This window comes from Octopus bimaculoides, chromosome Z, assembly GCF_046866305.1.
Source record: "Octopus bimaculoides isolate indiv1 chromosome Z, ASM4686630v1, whole genome shotgun sequence".
In the NCBI taxonomy this organism is placed as follows: Eukaryota; Metazoa; Mollusca; class Cephalopoda; order Octopoda; family Octopodidae; genus Octopus; species Octopus bimaculoides.
Window position 1 is genome coordinate 48,158,381 of NC_142944.1, and position 27,500 is coordinate 48,185,880.

The 27,500-nt window shown below is 42.4% G+C and overlaps 1 protein-coding gene across 3 annotated transcripts in view; it reads left to right on the forward strand.

Annotated features, from left to right (window-relative positions):
- LOC106876918 (uncharacterized) overlaps nucleotides 1–27,500 on the forward strand; it is a 59,418-nt gene that overhangs the window by 9,012 nt on the left and 22,906 nt on the right. The window contains exons 2-3 of one of the 3 annotated variants that reach the window (XM_089365258.1): nucleotides 7,131–7,419; nucleotides 14,252–14,445. In XM_089365258.1, the coding sequence (XP_089221384.1) occupies nucleotide 14,445 (1 nt within the window). In that variant the 5' untranslated portion in view covers nucleotides 7,131–7,419; nucleotides 14,252–14,444. Of the gene's footprint in view, nucleotides 1–7,130; nucleotides 7,420–14,251; nucleotides 14,446–23,438; nucleotides 23,534–27,500 lie in introns of those variants that run through there. The other 2 variants (XM_089365257.1, XM_052973621.2) reach the window with 2 other exon arrangements.

A 27,500-nucleotide genomic window follows, 5' to 3' on the forward strand; every position in this document is an offset into this window, starting at 1 on the left:
GATAGTGAGGTATGTGAAAGGATGAAAATTGCTGGTGAAATATAAATAAAATTACAATTTACTTTACAAATTTGATCCTTCATCCAATACAAATCATTACAGAAATAGTGATATTTCACCAGTCACAGCTATACACACACACACACACACACACACACACACACACACACACACATATATATAGCAAAAATTTATATTCAAATGAATGTAGTACTTAAGTTGAAGCACCAGAATTTAGTACGGTATTATCCATACAATTTCAAAGTAAGGTAATTAAAATCAAAATAAACAACAAGGATATCCAGAGGTAATGCAGTACGATCGTTTCAAGAAACAATCATACTGCATTACCTCTGGATATCCTTGTTGCTTACTTTGATTATATATATATATATATATATATTACGGAGATGTACTTGCATAGCAAGTGACCTGATCTGAGATCGTGTGCTGGAACCAAAAACAATTGCAGCATGGAAGATGTTTATAAGCCATTTAAAATAACACACAAAAGCCGTTAGATTCACTTCAACATTTAAATTTAATTTGTCAAAATATTTTCGTCGCTTCGAGACCACGACCTGTTCACTGACAAAATGCAGCACAGAATTTTGTCAGTGAACAGGTCGCGGTCTCAAAGCGACAGAAATATTTTGACAAATTAAATTTAAATGTTGAAGTGAATCTGACGGCTTTTGTGTGTTATTTTAAATGGCTTATAAACACCTTCCACGCTGCAATTGTTATATATATATATATATATCATCATCATCGTTTAACGTCCGCTTTCCATGCTAGCATGGGTTGGACGATTTGACTGAGGACTGGTGCAACCAGATGGCTAACCAGGCTCCAATCTAATTTGGCAGAGTTTCTACAGCTGGATGCCCTTCCTAACGCCAACCACTCAGAGAGTGTAGTGGGTGCTTTTATGTGTCACCCGCACGAAAACGGCCACGCTCGAAATGGTGTCTTTTATGTGCCACCCGCACAAGAGCCAGTCCAGGGGCACTGGCAACGATCTCACTTGGCTTGCCGGGTCTTCTCACGCACAGCACATTTCCAAAGGTCTCGGTCAGTAGTCATCGCCTCGGTGAGGCCCAATGTTCGAAAGTCTTGCCTCACCACCTCAGCCCAGGTCTTCCTGGGCCTACCTCTTCCACGGGTTCCCTCAACTGTCAGGGAGTGGCACTTTTTCACGCAGCTATCCTCATTCATTCTCACCACATGTCCAAACCAGCGCAATCGTCTCTCTTGCACACCACTACTGACGCTTCTTATGTTCAGCTTTTCTCTCAAGATACTTACACTCTGATGGGTATTCACATTGACATTACACATCCAACGGAACATACTGGCTTCATTCCTTGCGAGCTTACGCATGTCCTCAGCAGTCACAGCCCGTGTTTCACTGCCATGTAGCATGGCTGTTCGTACACATGCGTCATACAGTCTGCCTTTTACCCTGAGTGAGAGTCCCTTTGTCGCCAGCAGAGGTAAGAGCTCTCTAAACTTGGCCCAGGCTATTCTTATTCTAGCAGTTACACTTTCAGCGCACCCACCCCCACTACTAACTTAGTCACCCAGATAGCGGAAGCTATCGACTACCTCTAATTTTGCACCTGAACATCTGCCACAAACAAAAACTAACTTTGTAGTTGATCTGCCTTTGATATTGCTGCACCTCTTATGTGTCCATAGCTTGCACCTGGTACATCTTATAGATTTACTACCTATTCCTTTACTGCATACTGAGCAGGGCCATCTACCTGAAGGGGTTTGTGTTTTATCTACCTTCCTACTTATTAGGATTTTGGTTTTTGCTAGGTTGACTCTAAGGCCCTTCGATTCTAGTCCTTGCTTCCACACCTTAAACTTCTCCTCTAGTTCTGATAGTGACTGCGCAATTAGTGCAAGGTCATCAGCATAGAGGAGCTCCCAGGGGCAACCTGTCTTGAATTCCTCTGTGATCGCCTGGAGGACTATGATAAATAGGAGGGGGCTGAGGATGGAACCTTGGTGGACCCCTACCTCTACCCGGAATTCATTACTGTACTCATTTCCAACCTTCACCTTACTGACAGCATCTCTGTACATGGCTCGCACAGCTCTCACTAACCATTTTTCTATCCCAAGTTTCCTCATTGACCACCAGATAAGGGATCGGGGGACCCTGTCAAAGGCTTTCTCCATGTCAACGAAGGCCAGGTACAGAGGTTTATCCTTGGCTAGATATTTCTCCTGCAGCTGTCTCACTAGAAATATGGCATCAGTGGTGCTTTTACCTGGCACGAACCCAAACTGCATCTCATCTAAATTGATTTGCTCCCTAATTAGTTGGGCTATGACCCTCTCCGTAACTTTCATAACCTGATCTAACAGCTTGATGCCTCTGTAATTATTAGTGTCTAAAGCGTCACCTTTACCTTTGTAGCAGTTTACTATGGTGCTGCTACACCAGTCATTGGGTATGACTCCTTCGTGTATCACCTGGTTCGTAATACGGGTGACTAGGCTGTAGCCAACACTGCCAGATATTTTGAGCATCTCTGCAGTGATTCCTGATGGGCCGGGGGCTTTACCTGTCTTCATACTCTTAATTGCTTTATCTACCCTGGTACTGTCAACTCGGATAGCTGGTCCCTCTGTTGGGTCGACATACGGCAGGCTCTCTTTCTCCCATTCATTCTCTTTATTAAGCAATCTATCGTAGTGGCATCTCCAGACCTCTTTCTTTGCATCCTCATTTAGTGCAAGCGTACCATCATCCATGCGAACACATTTCTCTCCTACAACATCACTATTCTCTCTCCTACACTGTCTTGCAACACGAAATACCTCGAGTCTTTGGTCCTCACGGCGCAGAACATTGGCAAATCTTTTCTTATCTGCTTCCCCTCTGGCTAAATAAACCTGTCGCCTAGCTTCCCTTCTGGCAGATTGGTACAATTCCCTGCTACCACCGTTCTTCCAGTCCTTCCAAGCCTGTTTCTTTTGTCTAATAGCCCCGTCTACATCCTTGTTCCACCACCACGTTACTCTGGGTCGAGAGGGGACTTTACACCAGCCACAGATCTGGTCTGTGGCTCTCAACAGGTTGTCCCACAGAAATCTCCAATTGTCTTCCACGTTGTATGATGCTATATCCCCTTCTATTTCGTCAAATGCTTCAAGTAACTTGTCTCTAAATCTCTGTCCATTTGCAGGGTCTTTAAGTTTCCATACCCTTCTCCCCCAGGCCGGTCTACTTCTGGGCACCCATATTGCCTTGATCTCGAAGTCGCTAACTACTAATCTGTGTTGGAGTGTACATTCTTCGCCAGGGAGGGTTTTGGCATTTATAAGCCTCCCTCTTTCTCTAGTTCTGGCGAGGATGTAGTCGATTTGGCTAGAGTGTCTGCCGGATTGGTAGGTGACTAGGTGACAGGCAGGTTTCCTGAAGTTGGTATTGCAAACCATAAGATCGGTTGCATCACAGAACTCCAGCAGTCTGGTTCCTTCCTCGTTGCGGGAACCGAAGCCATAGCCTCCATGTATGCCATGGAAGCCTCCAGCACGACGTCCGACATGACCATTGAAGTCACCAGCCACAAAGAGAAGGTCTCTGTCTCTTGTCGACGAGGTAGTTTGCAAGAGGGTGTCATAGAATTAGTCTTTCAGCCCATCTGGTAGCCCGGTTGAGGGGCATAGGCTGAGATGACAGTAGCTAGCCTATGATGAAGCACTAGTCTAATCTTAAGTACTCTGTCACATACTCTAACTACCTCGATTACCTTATCAACCCATTTCTCTGCTAGAAGTATTCCTACGCCCCCGACTCCATCAGTGTTCCCTGACCAGAAAAACTTGTACCTGTGTTCTTTGCCTGTGAGGAACCTCGCAGAACCTCCTCTCCATCTTACTTCTTGGATGCAGCACAGATCTACGCGTCGCCGTTCAAGCATCTCAACAATCTCACCAGACCTACCTTTCAGCGTGCCGACGTTGAGAGTGCCAATCCTGACAGTGTGGGAGGAGTGGGCCCGTGTGACCCTGGGATGGGGGTAAGCAGTGTCATGAATATATATATATATATATGCACAGAAATAATTTTTTTTATTCTCAAACACATGATAATGCTAATAAATAGCGTGATCAGGATAAATTATCCATGCATTGCAGAAAAATATGTTACCAGCCAGCCATTTATTAGCATTATCATGTGTTTGAGAATAAAAAAAATTATTTCTGTATCTTTCAATACATCTCAACACTTCTAAAACAAACTTCATTTGTTTACTTTTATCGTAAGTTGAATATATATATCATCATCATCATCATCGTTTAACGTCCGTTTTCCATGCTGGCATGGGTTGGACAGTTCGACTGTGGTCTGGGCAGCCAAGAGGCTGCACCAGGCCCCAATCTGATCTGGCAGAGTTTCTACAGCTGGATGCCCTTCCTAACGCCAACCACTCCATGAGCGTAGTGGGTGCTTTTTACGTGTCACCTGCACACGAGTCAGAGGAGGCTGGCAATGGCCACAATCGGTTGGTGCTTTTTACATGCCATCGGCACGGAAGCCAGTCCAGGTGGCACTGGCATTGGCCACGTTCAGATGGTGCTTTTTACGTGCCACCGGCACAGGTATCACAACTACAATTTCCATTTGATTTTTATTTTGATGTTGATGTACTTGACTCAATAAGTCTCCTCAAGCACAGAGAGGCAGAAACAGGTGTCTTGATATAGAGGAGGTGCATGGTTACCCAGCAAGAGAAAGAGAGAGAGAGAGAGAGAGAAGGAGAGGAAGAGAGAGGAAGTGATATATATATATATATATATATATATATATATATATATAATTACAAAATATGGTAAATAATCATATATTAATTAATATCGATTAATTACCAGGAAGCTAGCACATTTAAAGAATCAAAGAGATTCAGAAATAGTATCTGCAATCTCAGGGGATTAAAGTACATTTTTATATATAATGTTGACCACTAACGTGGACAGTCAATGTGCTAGAAATAGATCACATCTTGTGTCTATTAAGACTGTAGTGAAACTAACACCTCGATCGCCATTACATACAAAACTACCTACCTCCATTAGATACAAAACTGCTATCGCCATTCTTCTCATTTAAATATAAACAAACGCGAACGTAGGGGAAAACACCAGCCTTGTCATCACGTGACTGATTATTATTTGAAGCGGCAAATTCTTCGAACCTTTCCCGCCAGAACGCAAACTGACCAATCACAGCCCTTAATAAGGTCACGTGATAGTGTTTTTGTGCTACCGTCTGGGAGCCCCCTTAACGCTATAAATAGATCAACTCATACCCCACAAATTTGTCTCGGTCCAGTTTCTCTTAGAGACTGTTCTGTGTACCACACGACAGCAGCAGCAACAATCAGCCAGCGACCACTTCAACAGCTTCGTCCAGTCAACGATGACCACCGCCGTCGCCATATCAGCAACACGTTTCTACGACTACTACCAAGCAGCCTCAATCACCACCAGCGTCAACACGACTTACTATGTACACCAAACCACCTCTCTCTCTTCGGTTCTGTTAGGTGACTTAGCTTCACCATGATAATAAACAGACAAGAGATTTCAGCCTGCGATAAACGTCTGTCCTCAAGGCCCTGGCATCGAAGCCTAAACACAACTAGTGATAAGCTCTGCCAAACGATGAACGACGAACATCTGTATAACAAGAATCACGGCCCGGCATCGATGCCACGATATCACAACTAGTGATCAGCTCTGCCACACACACAGCCAACTCACTTCACATACAGACTCATACTATTGTGTACTCAAGAACTGGTATATAATTGCTCACATGTTATTGACTCTCTTTCTCTCTGCTGTAATATTTCACATACACATACATGTATCACTCACATACACACTTTTCTTTGTACGACGGCCTGTCTTTGATTATGTTCTTATATGTCGCATTCACACTCTCACACAGACATACATCTTTAACACTACAATAAATATCTCTGTTATTCATCTAATACGGTTGTGGTCTTTCATTACTGGTCATCTATGTTATCGTCGCATAACATATCATGTATATCATCATTGATATATATATTATTTTGTGTTCGACCGTGTGACACGTTTAAATAAAAGGAGTCCTCTGTTTTTCCATCCGTCACCATTTCTCCTTTTTGAGTTCGCACGGTCGTTCCCTTACAAGACCTAAATTGTTCTCAACATGTTGAGAACAATTTAGGTCTTAATAGACACAAGATGTGATCTATTTCTAGCACATTGACTGTCCACGTTAGTGGTCAACGTTATATATAAAAATATATATATAATTAGAAATATAATATTTCTAAATCTCTCAGAGAGATTTAAGCAGTAGTGGAGCGACAAAGTTGTAGTATATTGTCAACTTAACGTGACAATCCCAATAAGGGAATACACTACTGCTGTTTAGCCCTAGGAAGCTGGACCGCTTCCTGTCGGCCTTGACACAATTACTGTGTCCTTAAGTTTGTGAAGGGGAGACAAGCTCCCCCACCCAGCCTAGCCAGCATTCAGGGACATGTTTCTGAGTCTTTGCTCATCATCAGCCTGAAGTAGATGATGATGCTTCTTTCAGTTTTTGTCTACCAGACCCACTCACAAAACTTTCATCAGCAAAGGACTATAGTTGAAGGTATTTGCCCAAGGTGCCATGCAGTAGGACTGAACACAGGTATCATATGGTTGGGAAGCAAACTTCTGGACACACAGCCACACTGTATGTTTGTGAATATGTGTGTGAGTGTGTGAGTGTGCATGTGTGCATGTGTGTGTGTGTATGTGTGTGTGTGTGTGTGTGTTTGTGTGTGTGTTTGTGTGTGTGTGTGTGTGTGTGTGTGTGTGTGTGTGTGTGTGTGTGTGTGTGTGTGTGTGTGTGTGTGTGTGTGAAGAGGTTGGATTGAATCAAATTAGATTCTCTTCATCAAGATTTCTCTCAGAATTAACAGACAGATAAAAGAAAAAGAAGAGAGAATTTCGCCGCCACCACTACCACCACCATCACCACGAAACAATTTTGTCTCAAAATATACTTTTAATTAATATTCTAACATTGTCCTATCATCCTTTTCCTTGTTGTTGTTTTTTAGGTGGTGTTTCCTGTGCAAAGACCAAAAATGGCCAAGAAAAGGAAGACATCCACCAAATCTGATCCCAGAATTAAAGGAATTGACCAATGTTCTCCGAGACACCTCCATAAGGAGGAATCCTGTCAACATGTCACAGAACATGACCAGATCCATGACTTTGACAATTTTTTCCCTCACAAGACTCACTGGATTATTTTCAGCATTGTTCTGGTCATTAGGTTGTATTATGTTTCCAACCCAAAGAATTGGTGGATTCTGCATCCAGATGAAATCTTCCAGTCGTTAGAAGGTGAAATATTTTATTCATTCTTTTATTCTTTTACTTGTTTCAGTCATTTGACTGCAGCCATGCTGGAGCATTGCCTTTTAGCTGAAGAAATCAATCTCAGGGCTTATTGTTCATAAGCCAGGTACTTATTCTATCAGTTTCTTTTATCAAACCACTAAGTTACAGGGATGCAAACACACTGGTTGCCAAGCAATGGTGGAGGGGACAAACACAAAGACACACACATAAATATATACCCATATATATACACACACACATGCACTCATATATGTATATATATATATATATACATTAACAAATCAGAGATATCTGCACTTAAACGGATACAAAACGATGAAACAATAATAATTAAACAAGCAGATAAAGGGGGTGCAATCGTCATCATGGATGTGGAATACTACAAGGATTTAGTTGAGGAACAACTAAATGACACAACCTTCTATTGTGAAATACCCTCGAACATAGACCACCACATCATGAAGAAGATCAACCACTTAGTTTCTAAACACTACAACTCACTCACTGACAATGAAAGAGACTACATCACCAACTTCGAACCAAAACCCAGTAACTTTTACGGCTTACCCAAAATACACAAGTCAGAAGATATTCAACAGGGAGTAAAGGAACAAGGAAGTGAATACATAAAAGTGCTACATCCAAAAGATTTAAAACTTAGACCAATTATAGCTGGCCCAGTATGCCCTACTCACCGTCTAAGCAATTTCATCGACATTCTTTTGAAGCCACTTTGTACATACATACCCAGTTTCATTCGGGATGACATCGACTTTTTATCCCATCTTCCCAAAACCACTGAAACAAATTCAATCCTACTGAGCTTCGATGTAGTAAGCCTATACACAAATATCCCACATGATTTAGGAATAAAGGCGGTTGAATACTGGGTAAACAAACACAGAGAAGCAATTCCCAACAGGTACACGGTGACATTTATACTAGAATCAGTGAGACTTATCCTGGAAAATAATACGTTCTTCTTCAATGGTAAGAACTATATCCAAATTAAAGGCACGGCTATGGGGACGAGGTTTGCCCCCGTTTATGCGAATTCGGTGATGGGTTACTTGGAACAAAAACTCTACCAGGAAATAGAGGAGAGATATAACACCGAATTTAGGAAGCTTATAGAAAAAGCATGGAAGAGATACCTGGACGATTGCTTCATAATCTGGACCAAACCTCAAAGCATTATGGAGGAATTTAACACCCTCCTGAACAACCTACACCCATCCATCCAATTCACAAAGGAGATGAACAGTAGCAAATTACCATTTCTAGATATAATGGTAATTAAAAAGAACACCGCCATTACCACAGATATATATTACAAACACACAGACACACACCAATACTTGAACTTTAAATCGTGCCATCCACCCCATACAAAACGCAACATACCATACTGCCTAGCCAGGAGAATATGTACTATTGTAGAGGATATAGAGACCAGAAATAAACACCTGATGGAACTGAAAGAATTTCTGGTGAAGCAAAAATACCCATTACGACTCATAGAAAATGGTATTCAGCGGGCTTCGAAAATACCCATACAACAACTGAGGACACCGCAAAGAAAAGACAAACAGGAAAAGATCATTCCATTTATAGTGACACAAAATCCATGCCACCAGAACATCTTTAATATCGCCAAAGCGAACTTACCGATCCTTGCACAAAGTAAGGAATTGAGAAATATCATTACAGATCAAAATATAACTCTCAGTAAGAGACAACCTAAAAACTTGAAAAAACTATTAACAAAGGCAAGGTTTGACCTCAGCAACAAAAATCAAACATTCACTGTATCCAAATGCAATGATAGCCGATGCGGCACATGCCGATCAATCCATACCGGCCCATATATGAACACAAAAACAGGGAAAATATTCACCAATGCGAACATGAACTGCAAAAGTAGAAATCTAATCTACTGCATCAAATGCCCTAATTGTGAAGAATTGTACGTTGGCCAGACAGGTAATGCACTATCGGAACGCTCACGGGTACATCGACAACAGATTAAAAACCCAGAAGTCCGCCAAATACCACTGAGTAACCATCTAGCAACATGTGGTCATCAAACTTCTATTATATTTCCATTCCATAAACTTTACAACCGGAATGAAATTGAAAGAAAATGCAAAGAAAAGGACTTTATTAAGAAATTCAAACCCACTCTTAACAAACAATGATTAAATCCATCTCACTTGGGGTTTAAAAATCTTATCCCTGTAACCAAAACACAAAAAATCTCTCAGATATCATCATTTCTATAAATAGATTTGGCATCATTTCTAAGAACAGCCAAACACCTACTGCGGTTTAAAAATCTTATCCCTACAACCCACACAAAACAATAAATTAAAATATCATCATGTCTAAAAATAGATTTAACATCAATTCTAAAAATAGCCAGACACCTACTGCTGCCATCCAAAGGAATTGGTATAAAAGACAGAAAACCAGCCAACTTATTACAGTCTGTTAAAGATTGTCATACCGGCCATGACGAAGGGAAATAGCCCTGAAACTCGAGTCGCCTTTATATATATATATTTATATTTATATATTTATATATTTGATCCTTTATATTGAACACTCAATATTTCATCTACATTCAATACTTTATTTCATGGTGCCATCCATTTTTATTTTATTTTATATTATATATTGTATATTATATTATATATTGTATATTCCATATTCTATACCCCACATTAGTTCTGCAGGAATATAAATAAAACATAAAAAACAGACAGTGTTGGAACTCTTTTAAGCAAAATAATATATTCCTCTATACACAATCATACAAAAAAATCCACCTTTTTTTGTATTTATTTTTACTCGCATATATATATATATATATATGTCCTCAGCCCCCTATTATTTACCATAGTCCTCCAGGCAATCACAGAGGAGTTCAAGACAGGTTGCCCCTGGGAGCTCCTCTATGCTGATGACCTTGCCCTAATTGCGGAGTCACTATCAGAACTAGAGGAGAAGTTTCAGGTGTGGAAGCAAGGTCTAGAATTGAAGGGCCTTAGAGTCAACCTAGCTAAAACCAAAATCCTAATAAGTAGGAAGGTAGATAAAACACAAACCCCTTCAGGTAGATGGCCCTGCTCAGTATGTAGAAAAGGAGTAGGTAGTAACTCTATAAGATGTACCCGGTGCAAGCTATGGACACATAAGAGGTGCAGCAACATCAAAGGCAGGTTAACTAGCAAGTTAGTTTTTGTTTGTGGCAGATGTTCAGGTGCAATAAAGACTGCAAACAAACAGGAAACAACTTCTATCTCATTCCAGGGTGAAAAACTAGAGGTAGTCGATAGCTTCCGCTATCTGGGCGACCAAGTTAGTAGTGGGGGTGGGTGCGCTGAAAGTGTAGCTGCTAGAATAAGAATAGCCTGGGCAAAGTTTAGAGAGCTCTTACCCCTGCTGGCGACAAAGGGACTCTCACTCAGAGTAAAAGGCAGACTGTATGACGCATGCGTACGAACAACCATGCTACATGGCAGTGAAACATGGGCTGTAACTGCTGAGGACATACGTAAGCTCGCAAGGAATGAAGCCAGTATGCTCCGTTGGATGTGTAATGTCAATGTGAATACCCGTCAGAGTGTAAGTATCTTGAGAGAAAAGCTGAACATTAGAAGCATCAGTTGTGGCGTGCAAGAGAGACGATTGCGCTGGTATGGACATGTGGTGAGAATGGATGAGGATAGCTGCGTGAAAAAGTGCCACACCCTAACAGTTGAGGGAACCCGTGGAAGAGGTAGGCCCAGGAAGACCTGGGCTGAGGTGGTGAGGCAAGACCTTCGTACATTGGGCCTCACCGAGGCGATGACTACGGACCGAGACCTTTGGAAATGGGCTGTGCGTGAGAAGACCCGGCAAGCCAAGTAAGATCGTTGCCAGTGCCCCTGGACTGGTTCTTGTGCGGGTGGCACATGAGATGCACCATTTTGAGCGTGGCCGTTGCCAGTACCGCCTGACTGGCTCCTGTAGGATTTTCGAGCGAGATCGTTGCCAGTGCCCCTGGACTGGCTTGTGCGGGTGGCACATAAAAGACACCATTTCGAGCGTGGCCGTTTTCGTGCGGGTGACACGTAAAAGCACCCACTACACTCTCTGAGTGGTTGGCGTTAGGAAGGGCCTCCAGCTGTAGAAACTCTGCCAAATCAGACTGGAGCCTGGTGTTGCCATCCGGTTTCACCAGTCCTCAGTCAAATCGTCCAACCCATGCTAGCATGGAAAGCGGACGTTAAACGATGATGATGATGATGATGATATATATATATATATATATATTTATATATATATATATACACACATATATATACACACATATATATATATATATATACATATATATATATATATATATATATATATATATATATATATATATATATATATATATATATATATATATATATATATATATATATATATATATGTGTATATATATATATTTGTGTCCGATATGGTATCTGTAGTCGGGGTAAGGGAGCCTCTTATGTTTCTGTCAATCCAGAGTATGCTAGTGCTCGTGAAGGTAAGTTGTAGTCTTTTCGTTTTTCAGTTATTTGAGGACTTTAATTAAAATTCATTGCTTATTAACACTCTCGGAGTGGTTAGCGTTAGGAAGTGCATCCAGCTGTAGAAACTCTGCCAAATCAGATTGGAGCCTGGTGTCGACTCCTGGTGCCATCCTAAGTCAAATCGTCCAACCCATGGTAGCATGGAAAGCGGACATTAAACGACGATGATGATATATATATATATATATATATACACACATATAGATTTGGTTATCAGCCAATCAAATTTTTGCATAAGGCCAATAATTTTTGTGCGAGAAGGTAATCTGATTGCATTGACCCCTGTGCTCAATTGATACTTATTTTATCGACCCTAAAAGGATGAAAGGCAAAGTCAACCTTGACAAAATTTGAACTCAGAATATAAAGATGGACAAAATGCTGCTAAGCATTTTTCCCAGCATGCTAACGATTTTGCCAGCTTGCTACTTCGTGATTCTTATTAATATTAATTAACATTATTATACGAGAAGAAATTATTGTTACTCTTTTACTCTCTTTTACTCTTTTACTTGTTTCAGTCATTTGACTGCGGCCATGCTGGAGCATCACCTTTAGTCGAGCAAATCGACCCCAGGACTTATTCTTTGTAAGCCTAGTACTTATTCTATCGGTCTCTTTTGCCGGCATCGGTTGTTAAGCGTTGGTGGGGGGACAAACACAGACACACATATATATACATATATATATATATATATATATATATATATATATATATATATATATATATATATATATATATATATATACGACGGGCTTCTTTCAGTTTCCGTCTACCAAATCCACTCACAAGGCTTTGGTTGGCCCTAGGCTATAGTAGAAGACACTTGCCGAATGTGCCACGCAGAGGGACTGAACCCAGAACCATGTGGTTGGTAAGCAAGCTACTTACCACACAGCCACTCCTACGCCTTGTTTTTAATATTTTGATGAAAACTCTCAGTTTATTTTGCTGGGTCTAATGAAAAGAGTCAGCTGTCCACAGCCACCAGACAAAGGTGACACTTGTTTACTGGTCATGCTTCAAGAATCCTAGAACTAATAATGATTTTTGTAGGCATTCTATCTTTAGGTTTGTACCAACCCTTTTGAGCATTGTTGGTAGTTGAGCACTGATATGTCTAAGCATGCCTTTTACTACTGGTATCACATCCACTTTCTTCATTGTCCATTCCCTGTGTATTTCCCTCTTCAATTCATGATGGTTGTCCATTTTTTCCCTCTTCTTTCTCTTGTTATCACCAGGACATGTTATGTTGCTTATCAAGCATATATTATCTTTTCTGTTCACCACAATAAATGTCAGATTTCTGGTGTCTGTCTGAATCATTGCATCCCACAGGATTTTGCAAACTTTATTCTCAGTAACTCCCTCAGGAATTTGGTCATACCATGCCTTTGATCTTTCTAGGTCATGATTTCCACAGAGCTCCTAATGTATCACTCTTGCCCCATTGTCACGTTACCTTTTGTATTTGTGTTGTGCCAATTTCAGACATTCACTAACAATGTGCCATTCTATTTCGCCCCTTTCACCACACATTCTGCGTTTGTTGTTCTCAGTTATGTTATCAATTTTGCACTACACATAGTTTGTCATTGGTTGTTGTTGTTCTTCTTGGTTTGGCATAGATCTCCAGGTAGAGAAGAACTGGGAAGTGGTCATGGTCAGGATGGCCAAGCTCACCCAAAAATGAGCTGAAAAGAAGCTGTCTCTGAAAGGCTGGGCAGAAGTGCAAATACATACATCACCTTGGTAGTGTACTACCACCTGACTGTTGTACATTGTCCCAAGAAATCACTGACCAGATTGGTGAGCTTGTTTTTTCAATTCTTATGGATGAGTCAGATTCTGCTTTCACCACCCACTCCATAGAGGTCTTGGTAAGCAATCCTTGATGATGTGCCATGCGTTGAGCTGGCACACCTGCAGAAATATCTAAATCATTGTGATGGGGTGAATGATAGTAACAGAAACAAGGGTGAACTGGTGTGGACATTTTTCATGTGCCACGTCTTTCCGTAGCTCATCTTATTGATAGAGCTGTAGTAATGGGTCAAACGTAGACCAAGATTGGACGTTTGGCATCAAAAATATTGTCAGGCACTCACTGCATTGTACCACACACATATTTTCTCAAGTTATTTGTTTTTAAGGCTTGATGTTGAGCTGCTTTAATAAGACTTCCTGTTTCTCTTTTCAGTTGTCCTTTTTCAACCAAGCCCAAGATTTTGTTCCACCTACATCTCCAGTGGCTTTCCAAAACTGACCATGCAAAGGATTCTCATCAGTCTGCTTGAATTTCATTTTTGTCCTTTTCCCCTGTTCCAACCTAGATCACCTGTTCTTTATTCACTGCCTTTGGTAATTTTTCTCTTCTGTTCTGCAAATAATCTAGTAAGTTGCACACTTTCTTCCACACCAATTAAACCTTTTCCACCCTGGTCTCTCTTCAAGTACAGCTGGTTAACATCAGCTTTCGGATGTTGGGCTCCATACATAGTCAATAACTTTCTGCTTTTACTGTCAAGTTTCTGTATTTTCGTTTTTGTCCAGCCAACACTTCCAGCATGTCTGATAACTGGCACTACTCTTGGATTTATTACTTTAATAACATGTTTTGAATTCAACCTTGACTGGAATATTTTCCTCACTCTCCTTGTACACTCCCTACTTTCTAATTTGTTTCATCTTTCCATGTTCTATTTTATTTGCTTCCAGTATCTCCAAATTCTTAAACCACTGCCCTGTCTGAACTGCATTCAATGTTTGTCCATTTGGCATTTCAAATTCCCTGGCTTCCTTCTAATCTCCCTTTCATTATGCAAACAGCACACTTTTCAATCTTGAATTCTATTCCTACGAGTATATCATTCAAGAAAATACAAACAGTATGTATAAGACTTTCAAGCTGTTTCTAATTTTTCACATAAATGTTTATATCATCCATAAAAAAAAGAGATGATTTATTCTGATTATACCTTTTCCCCCATAAAGGCGCATGGCTCAGTGGTTAGAATGTCAAGCTTACGATCGCGAGGTTGTGAGTTCAAATCCTGGACTGGGCTGCGCGTTGTGTTCTTGAGCAAGACACTTTATTTCCCGTTGCTCTAGTCAACTCAGCTGTAGAAATGAATTGCAACGTCACACGTGCCAAGCTGTATCGGCCCCTTTGTATTTCCCTTGGATAACATCAGTGGCATGGAGAGGGGAGGCTGGTATGCATGGGTGACCACTGGTCTTCCATAAACAACCTTGCCCGGACTTGTGCCGCAGAGGGGGAACTTTCTAGGTGCAATCCCATGGTCATTCATGACTGAAGGGTGCCTTTACCCTTTACCCTATATACATATAATGGTGTGGAGAGGGGTGGCTGGTATGCATGGGCGACTGCTGGTCTTCCATAATCGACCTTGCCCGGACTTGTGCCTGGGAGGGTAACTTTCTAAGTGCAATCCCATGGTCAGTCATGACCGAAGGGGGTCTCACCCTTTCACCATCTCATATGCTATTTTAACTTTCTGTAATATCATACTGAGCAGTATTATGGTCAGTACAAATAGTAACAGAGATAAGCTATCACCTTGAAGTATACCATGTCTAATGTTCCCAAGTTTTTGTTTTCCTCCATTTTTGTGTCCCAATGTTTCTTATTTTCATTGACCAACTTCTCCAAACTTTCTGTCACTCCAAACATGCTTTTTGTTTTACTTATCCAACTGTGCAGTGCCATTAGTTCACTGGACAAAAAGCTTAGCAACATTTCATTCGTCTTCACATTCTGAGCTCAAAATCCACTGACATTGACTTTGCCTGTCATCCTATTGGGATTGATAAAATAAGTACCAATCAAGTACTGGCCTTGATGAAATCACAAGCTACCAACCCATAAAATTTCAGGCTTTGTGCCAAAAGTAGAAAGCTTTATTGTTGCTGTTGCTGTTGTTATCACCACCACCACCACCACCACCACCTCCACCACCACTACTACTACTACTACTACTACTACTACTACTACTACTACTACTACTACTACTACTACTACCACCGTAACTACTGCTGCTGCTGCAGCTGCTGCTACTACTACTACTACTACTACTACTACTACCACCACCACCACCACCACCACCACCATCACAGCAACAACAACCGCCACCACCACCACCACCACCACCACCACCTCCACCACCACCACCACCACCACCACTACCACCACCACCACCATTTCTACTACAATTACAACCATCATTACTACTACTACTACTACTACTACTACTACTACTACTACTACTACTACTACTACTACTACTATTACTACTACTGTCATTATGTTGCCATTGCTTTCTTTTATACGAGCTGTTCCAATTCTCACCCAGAGATCTCAAGTAACAACAAGTCGGACGATTTATAATGGCTGTTGTTTATGATTAGCAATAATATTTTGTAGGAGAAGAAAAAACACATTCTGAGAACTAAGGTTGGCAATGTTTTTTCTTAGGATGTGGGAAGTACCCACGAGAACAATTTTTTGCAGTTCCTGATATTTGGCCATAGTGTTTAACAGCACCTTTTGGTATTATTTCCCAAAGCTCTGGTGATCACAGGTTTAATTGTTATTCTTGGATGTGACATTTTTGAAACCTCTATTTCAAAGTCTGCTGGGATTGGTATATTTATGAGTGAATATATTTCGTCAGCAGCTTGATCACTTTGAATGTTGTTGTTGTTGGCACTCTGTCGCTTACGATGTCGAGGGTTCCAGTTGATCCGATCAACGGAACAGCCTGCTCGTGAAATTAACGTGCAAGTGGCTGAGCACTCCACAGACACGTGTACCCTTAACGTAGTTCTCGGAGATATTCAGCGTGACACAGTGTGACAAGGCTGACTCTTTGAATTACAGGCACAACAGAAACAGGAAGTAAGAGTGAGAGAAAGTTGTGGTGAAAGAGTACAGCAGGGTTTGCCACCATCCCCTGCCAGAGCCTCATGGAGCTTTAGGTGTTTTCACTCAATAAACACTCATAAAACCCAGTCTGGGAATCGAAACCGTGATCCTATGACCGCGAGTCCGCTGCCCTAACCACTGGGCCATTGCACCTCCATGATCACTTTGAATACCACAGTCCCAAAGAACAGGGATATCTTTATTTTCTACTACTCTGGCCAGCTTATGTTCCCATCAATTCTTCTCATATGGGAGTCCAGACTTACTGCATATAATCCAAGTCTATCAAGGCAATTAGAACATTCATTTGAGGCTAATGTATAACAGCCAATGATGAGGTGGTCAATTGTTTCTCAGGTAATAGCATAAAAGCAGCAGACAGGATCAGACCATTTTTAAGAATGCTAGCTTGGTTTGTAGACACTGATCCTGAACCGCTTTAATGAAACCCTCTGTTTATGATTCAAATCCAGACTTACTGCCAACCACTAATGGATCATATTTATAACAACATCAGGATCGTTGGGCCTTGGAGGATATTTACTATGTAATGCCTTACATTTCCAGCTGTTCTGCAGTTCTGTGATTCTATTTGATTTAGCTTGGGCTTTTTCATCTAATTGTCCCTCAGTCGAGGTGATCTCTAATTACTAATTAATTAATTAGTGGTAAGCTGGCAGAATCATTAGCACACTGGATGAAATGCTTAGCAGTGTTTCACCCATCTTAATGTTCTGAATTCAAATTCCACCAAGGTGGCTTTACCTTTTATTCTTTCAAGGTTGATGAATTAAGTACCAGTAAAACACTGGGGATGATGTAATAAACTAGTCCCCTCCCCAAAATTTCAGGCTTTGTGACTATAGTAGAAAGGATTATTATATTTATTATTATTGTTACTGTTGTTGTTAAGGTGGCAAGTGGGCAGAATCATTAGCACACCAGGCAAAATTCTTAGCAGCATTTCGTCTGTCTTTATGTCCTGGGTTCAAATTCCACTGAGGTCAACTTTGCCTTTTACCCTTTTGGGGTTGATAAATTAAGTGCCAGTGAAATACTGGGGTTGATGTAATCCACCAGCCCTCTTCCCCTGAATTTCAGGCTTTGTGCCTATAGTAGAAAGGATTACTATATTATTATTATTATTATTATTATTATTATTATTATTATTATTATTATTAGCGGATGGACGTGTCTCCCGAAGCTCTGTAAGTTGTTGCCGTTTTTACCCGGAAATCTTTTGAAATCTGTTTTAATTTTTATATATTGTTGTAGCCAAGCCGACTAGGTTCTTGCGGAGCTATTCGGTTAGGCGAGATTTCCCTTATTTAGGGGTGAATTCTTCGTTTGAAAAACTTCCATTTTCACATTTCACACGTATCATATCTGAAAAATGTCGGAAAAAAAAATAACAAGCTGTTCTCTTCTCTCTGCATCACTCCCCGACAAAAAGAATGACAGGTCAAGTCACATTCCACCCCGCCCAGCTGACGCCATAGTGGACAGTGTTCCTGATTCAGGTCTGTTTAACAGACTCTCTGCTGCTGACTTCCCAGCTCTCACCTCCACCATTGCTTCTGCACCGGAGAGGGAGGAGGAAAAAAAGAACAAAGAAAACAAAGTAAACAACACGAGCAACAGCACCAAGACCACAACCAGTAGCCATTGTAACGGTTTCGCCTCCGCAGCTAAGCAGAGCTCAGAAGAAATCCAAGTGACAATGGCAGAAATAAAGAATGCCAAGGAATTGTTAAGAAGGGATGGCAATAATGTCTTCCTTAACACTCCACAAGCATTAATACAAGCAACGAAAAGAAAAACAGTAGTATACAAGGTATTCAATACAAAATACCAAAAGATGGAGAATGCTACTCCACAGAGATTGGAGATAGCTCTAAAGCTGATATGGGGCCAAAAAAGCTTCGTAACCAAAGGGAAGCACTTTGGAACAGTGGAAGTGCGCTTCCCAACGGAAGAGGATGCCATCCGGCACTCTACAACACCATTAAAGGCGGAAGAATTATTACTCGTGCCGACATACCTTGGTCGATGTGTGACAGAAATAAAAATAAATCATGTGCCACCAGAACTGAACATCTGGCTAGTGGCAGCTATGCTCTTCGACATTGAAGAGACTGCCACTATCCTAAAGGTGAACAGAGTAAAAGAAAAAAACTGGTTGGGCATGGAAATGCATCTCCTTGTTCAGATTGAACAAAATAGCATAAATACCATACCCGACGCCATAAACCTGCCGGATGGCAGTAGAATACACATTGCAGTAGAGGGGCGCAGACCAAAGTGCTACCTTCTCCACCGCAAACACCAGCACTCACACACACCACAAACGTAACAGCCATCAACACAAAAAATGAACACTTATTAGACTTTTTAAAAAACAGTACAAATGCAAACACCACAAATTTCATTAATCCCTACACAACACACCACCAGCACACATACTCACACTAAAAATAACCCAAGAAAACTATAATAAAATAAAATAAAAGTTTCCGAACGATGTTGGGTCGCTAGGGAGAAGCTTCTCCCAAAGCCTTTATCGGAATTTAGTGGAGACACCCACACGAAAACATAGGGGAGCCACCCCACCAGAAAACAGTAAGTAGAGCCTTTTCTCCTCTAATACTTTCCTTTTTAAAAAAACATGGTAATTCTCAGAATCGGAAGCATAAATGTGAGAGGCCTCGGGTCGCCTTGGAAACAAGGTCACCTGTTGAACGACCTGAGGTCTTACAGCGTAGATGTAGCAGCCATTAGCGAAACCAGGCTCTCCAACCCGCAGGAACTCGCAGCCCTTTTTGGCGGGTACGAGATTTTCCTATCTCCGTGTCGGCCGGGAGCGGGCGGTGGAGGTACTGCGGTGCTATTTCGGAAAGGCCTAGACTTGAAAATAAGGGCAGTCTTCCTGGATCCCGAAGGTAAGTTGGTGGTACTGGACGTCGATAGTAGTGATGGTGCTGCTTTCAGACTACTGGCTGCCTACGCTCCGACAGGAGCAGGGCAGTCGGATTATTTCAAATGTCTGGAGGTTTTCCTAGGTACTTCTCGCACTTTAGTGCTAGTTGGGGACTGGAACGCTGTCCTAGACGAACGTATCGATAGGGTGGGTGCGGGAGCATCTAATAGGAAAGGGGGATGCAAGAGCCTCGCCAACCTGCTCAAACGCTTTCAGCTGTCCGACAGGTATCGACTAGACAACCCGAATGTGCCAATGTGGACTTGGACTAATCGCATCGGGTCGTCTAGATCGTACTTAGATAGATTTTTCTGTAGGCCAGCGGATAAGGATAGCATAGGGTGTCCACAATTCAACATAGTCGGCTACACGGACCACAAATTTGTGATCTGTACGGTCGACTTAGATAGGCTCCATAGACAAGGCCCCGGTTACTGGAAGCTAAACACGTCGACAACGGCGTGCAAAGCCTACAGAGACCGGATTAGTTTATTAGTTAAGAGGGCTTTAACCGGGGCAATCATCAACAACAACTGGTGGTTCGCCCTGAAGCGGGCAATTAGAGCAGAATCAATTAGGTTTAGTAAGGCTCTAGCTGTAGAACGTAAGAAAACAGAGCGGGATTTAGTTAACAAACTAGACGAGGCTCTTAGGACAGGCATCGCAACCGACGTGTTAGCAGCGAAGTTGGCCCTTGACCAACACTTTGATGCCAAGCATGAAGGCTGCGTTGTCAGAGCTAAAGCACTTTCAGTAAGCGGGGAGGGGACTAAGGCCGCTCGATGGGCCCGCGTGGTTGAGGCGAAGCGTGGGAACAGAGCGACCATTCGGTCTTTGGTGGACCAGAACAACTGCGAGATTTTGGAACCGAAGCAGATGTGTTCAGCCTTTCAGCAGCACTTTGCTCAATTGTTCGGGACAGGCGGTAGGACGGACGACGAAACAGACTTCGGTGTGTACCTAGACGGCCTGCCGCAACTCTCGACCAGCGAAGCCGAGTGCTGCGAAGGACCCATATCTGCCTGGGAAGTACAGGAAGCGATGAAAGGCTGCACAAGAGGTAGATCGCCGGGTTTGGATGGTCTGCCTTACGAGCTTTATACGTCAATGCCAGACTTGTTTGCGGGCGTCTTGGCAAACGTCTACTGCAACTGGCAACAAAACGGGAGAATTCCTGCTTTTGTTTGTCGGGGAGTGGTGGCTTTGCTAAGAAAGGACCCAAACAAGGGGGACATTATAGGGAACTTTAGGCCCATCACTCTGCTCAACACAGAGTTGAAGATCTTGGCCAAGGTGCTAGCCAAGAGATTGGCGCCTGTCGTGGGCAAACTGATCGGCAAGGCGCAGACATGCGCTGTGCCGACCAGGTCTATCCACGACAACCTCCATCTCATGCGCTACATCATAGAGAGGGTGGGTAATGAAGCTGGTGCGGGTGGGGCTTTGATCAATTTAGATCAGTCTAAAGCCTTCGATAGGGTCGACCATCGATACCTGGCAGCTGTTCTCAAGGTAGCTGGCTTCGGTCCGGTCTTCCGTGGGTGGATAGCTGCTTTATACAGCGGCATCTGCTCGGTCATACGGGTGAACGGCCATCTATCGGAACCGTTCAACATCTCGCGTTCGGTTTGCCAAGGGTGTCCTCTCTCCTCCCTTCTGTATGTATTGACTGTCGAGCCATTACTGCGGAAGTTGGAGGCTTTGAGGGGCGTCCCGCGTGATCTGGGATGTGGAAGGAGCGTGTCTGCCTATGCCGACGACGTCATTGTGATGGTGTCGAGCCACAGGCATATTGACCTGATTGGCGAGACACTAAACGAGTATGAAGCGGTGACGGGTGCGAAAATTAACGCGGAAAATTCAATGGGCTTGCAACTAGGCACCTGGAGGGGCAAGTCCATGCCGTCCAACAGCGTCGTAGGGCGCTGGACAGACAGACCTGTTAAACTGCTCGGGGTCTGGTTCGGTCCGGACCTCCAGTTGGAGAAAAACTGGGAAGAAGTGACGAACAGGGTGGCCAACCTCACCCAGAAATGGGCTGAGAGGAAGCTCTCCTTGAAAGGTCGAGCGGAGGTGGCGAATGCGTACATCGCATCCGTCATCTATTACCGTTTGACCGTCGTCCCTTGTCCCGACCGCTGGTTAACCAAGATGGTACGCTTGCTCTTCAACCTTTTGTGGAAGGGTCAGGTACCACTGGTCAGGCGCTCCATCTGCTGTCAACAGCCACTGAACGGAGGCCTTGGCATGCCGTGGTTGCTGATGCGCAAACATGCGCTCAGGCTACGACATCTCAAGCGTTTCGTGGACGGTAAACAGGTGTGGTCGCCTTTCGCCAGACGCGATTTTCCGCAGCTCGTTTTTTTAACAGAGCTGCAATCCTGGATCAAACGTAGACCGAGAAAGGGCGCTTGGCACCTCAAGTGCCGCCAAGCTTTCACCGCCCTCAGTCAGGCGGGCAGTGCGATCGGTAGTAGCTCCACTCTAGCGTTCTATAGAGGGTTAGTGGGAGAAAAGTGCGACGACGTTCTCGGGGAAACTCTAGGCGTCGAGGATAATCAGCTAAGCAGTCTGTTCAGGAGAACTTTCGGGCCGGGGCCCATGGATAATTTCCAAGGGTCCCTCGCCTGGCAGTGCTACCGAGGTGCGCTACCTGTTCGAGATAAACTCTACCGACATGGAAGTGCCGTCAACCGGGCCTGCCCGAGGTGCGCTCAGGACGACGAAACCGTTCTGCACGCACTCGTCCAGTGCCCGAGCATTGCTGACCTGTGGGTCTATATCGAACAGCTACTGTCACGTGTAGGACGGATCCGGCTATCAGCTGGATCCATCGTGAGAATTGACCCGCCAACCTCCTTTAACCAGGAGGGCAAGGCAATTTTCCTATGCCTAGTGGCTGTAGCGAAAGAGGTGATATGGTGGACCTGTTTGAAAGGGCTAAAGACAGACACTTTCCTCTTTGGCCAAGGCCTCATCAACTTTTTCAAGTTCCACTTGAAAAGGAAGATGAGAGTAGAGAGGGAAGTGCTGTCTCATAGCAAATTCGTTGAAAGATGGGTGACTGTTGGAAGAATGGCCAGTATAAACAGACCAATTCTGAGAATACACCTGTAGGAAAAAAGGTAATGTAAAAGGAGAAAGGGCTCTATACCCCTTTCTTATTTTTTCTGACCAGGTTCCCGTGGTTTTATGGGTTTTTCCACGTGTAACCTTTCCTTTTTCGAAGCGCCTCCCCCTTTGGGAGTTCTACTTATTTATTTATCTATTTATTTATCTATTTATTTGTTATATCTTTCTCCGTTTTCTTCCTCTGTTTAGACGAACTTTCCTACCTTTTCGGACAAAACCGTTTGTAACCTTCGTCCTGTCTTTGTCCTTACATGTTTTTAATTGACATTAGCCCTTGTGGCCAATAAAACGAATTAATTATTATTATTATTATTATTATTATTATTATTATTAGTCAAGATGAAGAGCACGATTCGATTGTATAGATGTTTTATTTGTTGAACAATATTTCGACAGTACGTCTATCTTTGTCAAGTTCAAAACAAAAGGTGATTAAAAATTTAAAATTTCATAGTTTACATTTAAATTTCTGTTACAACTTCAGACAAAATGCTTTATGGCATTTCCTCCAAATTTTTACATTCCAAGTTCTAATTTTGTCATGGTTGACTTTGCCTTTTATCATTTTGAGATCAATAAATCAAAGAACTACTTGCTCAGTGGGTTTCTCCTACTCTCTAAATTGCTAGCCTTCTATCAAAATGAGAAAGAACTGCAGCTGTTGTTGCTTCAAGCTGATTCTGTTGTTCCCTGTGTGTAAGGATTACACCAAACAGACCACCACATTAGTTAAACGGCAGTTGAGAGGAACAACCATCAACAGCTGGCAGTGAAGTACTCTGGAGATGAAAATTAAAACTAAGTCAATAGCACTTAGCAAGGATCTATTAATAGAAAAGAGGGGGATTAGAGTTAATTAGAATAAATTAGAAAAGTAATTAGGAAAGACATTGCAAACAAGGTGGTGATGGTGGTGGTGGTGGTGGTGGTGGTGGTGGTGGTGGTGATGGTGATGGTGGTGGTGTTTGGTGGTGGTGGTAGTGACAGTTATGATGATGATGATGATGGTATACATGTCCGTGGTGTACTCAGCCACTAATAAACCAATGAGTAGATAGTTCACTTGACACAACAACTGAAAACTTATTACCTAAACAGAAAGATATCCATTATTTTTGCAATTTTTTTGAAATTGTATTATCTTCAGGTTGATAATGCATTATCTGTCAATTTACCTGTGTCTTTTATCTTTTATCTTTTATATTCTGCCTTTTACTTGCTTCAGTCACTGGACTGTGGCCATGCTGGGGCATCGACTTGAAGAATTTTAGCTGAATGAATTGACTCCAGTACTTATTTTTTTTGTCTCTTTTTGTTTTTGTTTTGAAGTCTGGTATTTATTCTATTCTACTCATTTACTGGACCACTAGGTTACAGAGACGTAAACAAACCAACACCAGGTGTCAAGTGGTGGGTGACAAACACAGACACAAAGACACATATGAACACATAAACACACACACACATACATGAACACATATATACACACATATGATAGGCTTTTACACACCTTCTGTCTACCAAATCCACTCACAAGAAACTGGTTGGTCTGGGTGCTATGGCAGAAGATCCTTGCCCAAGGTGCAACACAGTAGGACTGAACCTATAACCATGCAATTGCTAAACAAGCTACTTAATCACATAGCTATGCCTGTGAATACATGCTTGAAAACCCCAAAAGAACTTCCAGTTAAAATATTCTAAAATATTCTAAAATATTCTAGAATATTTTCTTGGTTGATAGAATTTATTTGTCACACAATGTAACATCTCCACCTGGTCCTTTGATGTCTAATGTGTTTAATCAGTTTCAGATATTTATACCATCATTCTAAGGGATACGTTCCTCCTGCCAATCATGGAGACCCTAAAAAGGGTCTTTCTCATTAAAAAAACAAACAAACAAAAGAGTGGGGATGAGATTTGTTTAAGAAGGTGATAATGGGTGCCGAGTCAAATTTAGAGCAGATTTATTAAATCAATAATGTCTTCAAGTATATTTGCATGAAGATCGTTTTGGATATTCCTACATCAAAGTGGTTTATTGATTCCGAAATGTAGATTGTAGGAATCATAGATATTCTTCTAGTAATGGCCTGTTCATGTTTGGTAAAGGTTGTTGTATCCTCTTTTCCTGTTTTGGCCGGAATTGTCTTGACTATTTTCATCATCATCATCATCATCATCAGTACCACCACCACCACCACCACCACCACCACCATCACCATCACCACCACCACCACCACCACCACCATTACCACCACCATCACCCCACCACCACCACCACCACCACCACCACCACCATACCACCACCACCACCACCACCACCACCACCACCACCACCACCACCATACCACCACCACCACCACCACCATACCACCACCACCATTACCACCACCACCACCACCACCACCACCACCACCACCACCACCACCACCACCACCACCACCACCACCATTACCACCACCATTACCACCACCATTACCATTAACACCACCATCACCCCACCACCAAGACCATCACCACCACCACCATCATTACTGTCTCGAGTCCTAGGACCTACAGGCTCAGTTATTCAGTTTCCATGGCCTATAAGTAACTGAGATCACACCATCACCACAGTCCATCACAGGGTTACCCATTTGCAGTTGAGTGAACTGGAGCAACATGAAATGAAGTGCTTTGCTTAAGAACACAATGTACCATGTGTAAGTGGGGGGGGGGGGAATCAAAACCCCAATCTTGTGGTCATGAGTGAAAAACTCTAACCACTTTACTACTTTGAAACCATTAAAAAAACACCTTATGGGAGTCCCATATTGTTTTTGTTTACTCCTAGGTCAACCATGAGTGAGCAAACCTAAAATCAAAGGCTTTCCAGTAATGACTATTCCATCTTTCATTTAAGGTATAGTGTACCTCAGACTATGCTGTACAATGTATCATGTTTTAAGATAGTGGATATGGTTCAAGGAAGATTTGGCTGCTATCACACACATGTCACATGACCATGCAGATGCTCTTTCATTGGTTTGTAGTTTTGTAGCACTTCTATTATAGCTTCAAGCCAACCAAAGCCTTGTGAGTGAATTTCGTAGATGGAAACTGAAAGAAGCCCATCGTATATATATATATATATATATGTGTGTGTGTGTGTGTGTGTGTGTGTGTGTGTGTGTGTGTGTGTGTGTGTGTGTGTGTGTGTGTCTGTATTTGTCCCTCCACCATAGCCTGACAACCAATGCTGGTGTGTTTACATTCCCATAACTTAGCAGTTTGGCATAAGAGATTGATAGAATAAGTACTAGTCTTACAAATACATACACATACATGCATGCATACATACATACATACATACATACATATATTCATACATACATATATATACATATATATATATACAAAGGGCTTCTTTCAATTTCCATCTATCAAATCTACTCATAAGGCTTTGGCCAGCCTGAGGCTATAGTAGAAGACAGTCACCCAAGGTGCCACGTAGTAGGACTGAAACCAGAACCATATGGTTGGGAAGCAAACTTCTTACCACACAACCACATCTGTGCCTAAATATAAGAATATAATAAGATTTTTTAAGCATCAAATAGCTCTGAAAGTCCGTCTGATTAAGATAGGGAACAAAGGGATTCCATAGGTAAAAAAAAATGGTTGAGAAACACCACTTTATATGTTGCCATGGTAAATGAGATTTGATTGATTCAGATGATCATCACCATCACCAACACCACCACCATCACCAATGTCCCAGCAGTTATAATTGGTACCCAGCATGTTTTAATTTTTTTATTTGTCACAAATTAGACAGCTAATGGTAAACTATTATCAGCGCTACCATAACTGACACCACCACCTCCAGAATCATAATCACCACCATCATTGCCATCATCACCATTGTCAATATCGATAACACCACCAACACCATCAATACCATCATCATCACCATCAGCACCATCATCATTATCCCTCCACCATCATCATCACCCCTCCTCCTCCACCTCCTCCTCCACCTCCTCCTCCACCTCCTCCTCCACCTCCTCCTCCTCCTCCTCCACCCCCGTTCCTCCACCCTCCTCCACCGCCCCTCCCCTCCCCTCCCCCTCCTCCTCACCACCATCAGGGTCATTAAAAGGAGAAGGAGATGAGGACCAATGTCATCCTATTACTTACTTCAGGCCTTTGCTCCCCCATGGAGCATAGGCCATTGATGACTTTTATCACTGTTTTCTGACCCTCCAGTTGAGTCCCTGTTTTTTTTCAACTCTGCCTCACTACTCCCCTGCCAACCATTTTTAGGATATCCTCTCTTCCATTTTCCTCGTATATTACTGGGGGCCTTATGATAATTCAGGATGTTAGTTTCCTTTCAGATTTTGCTAT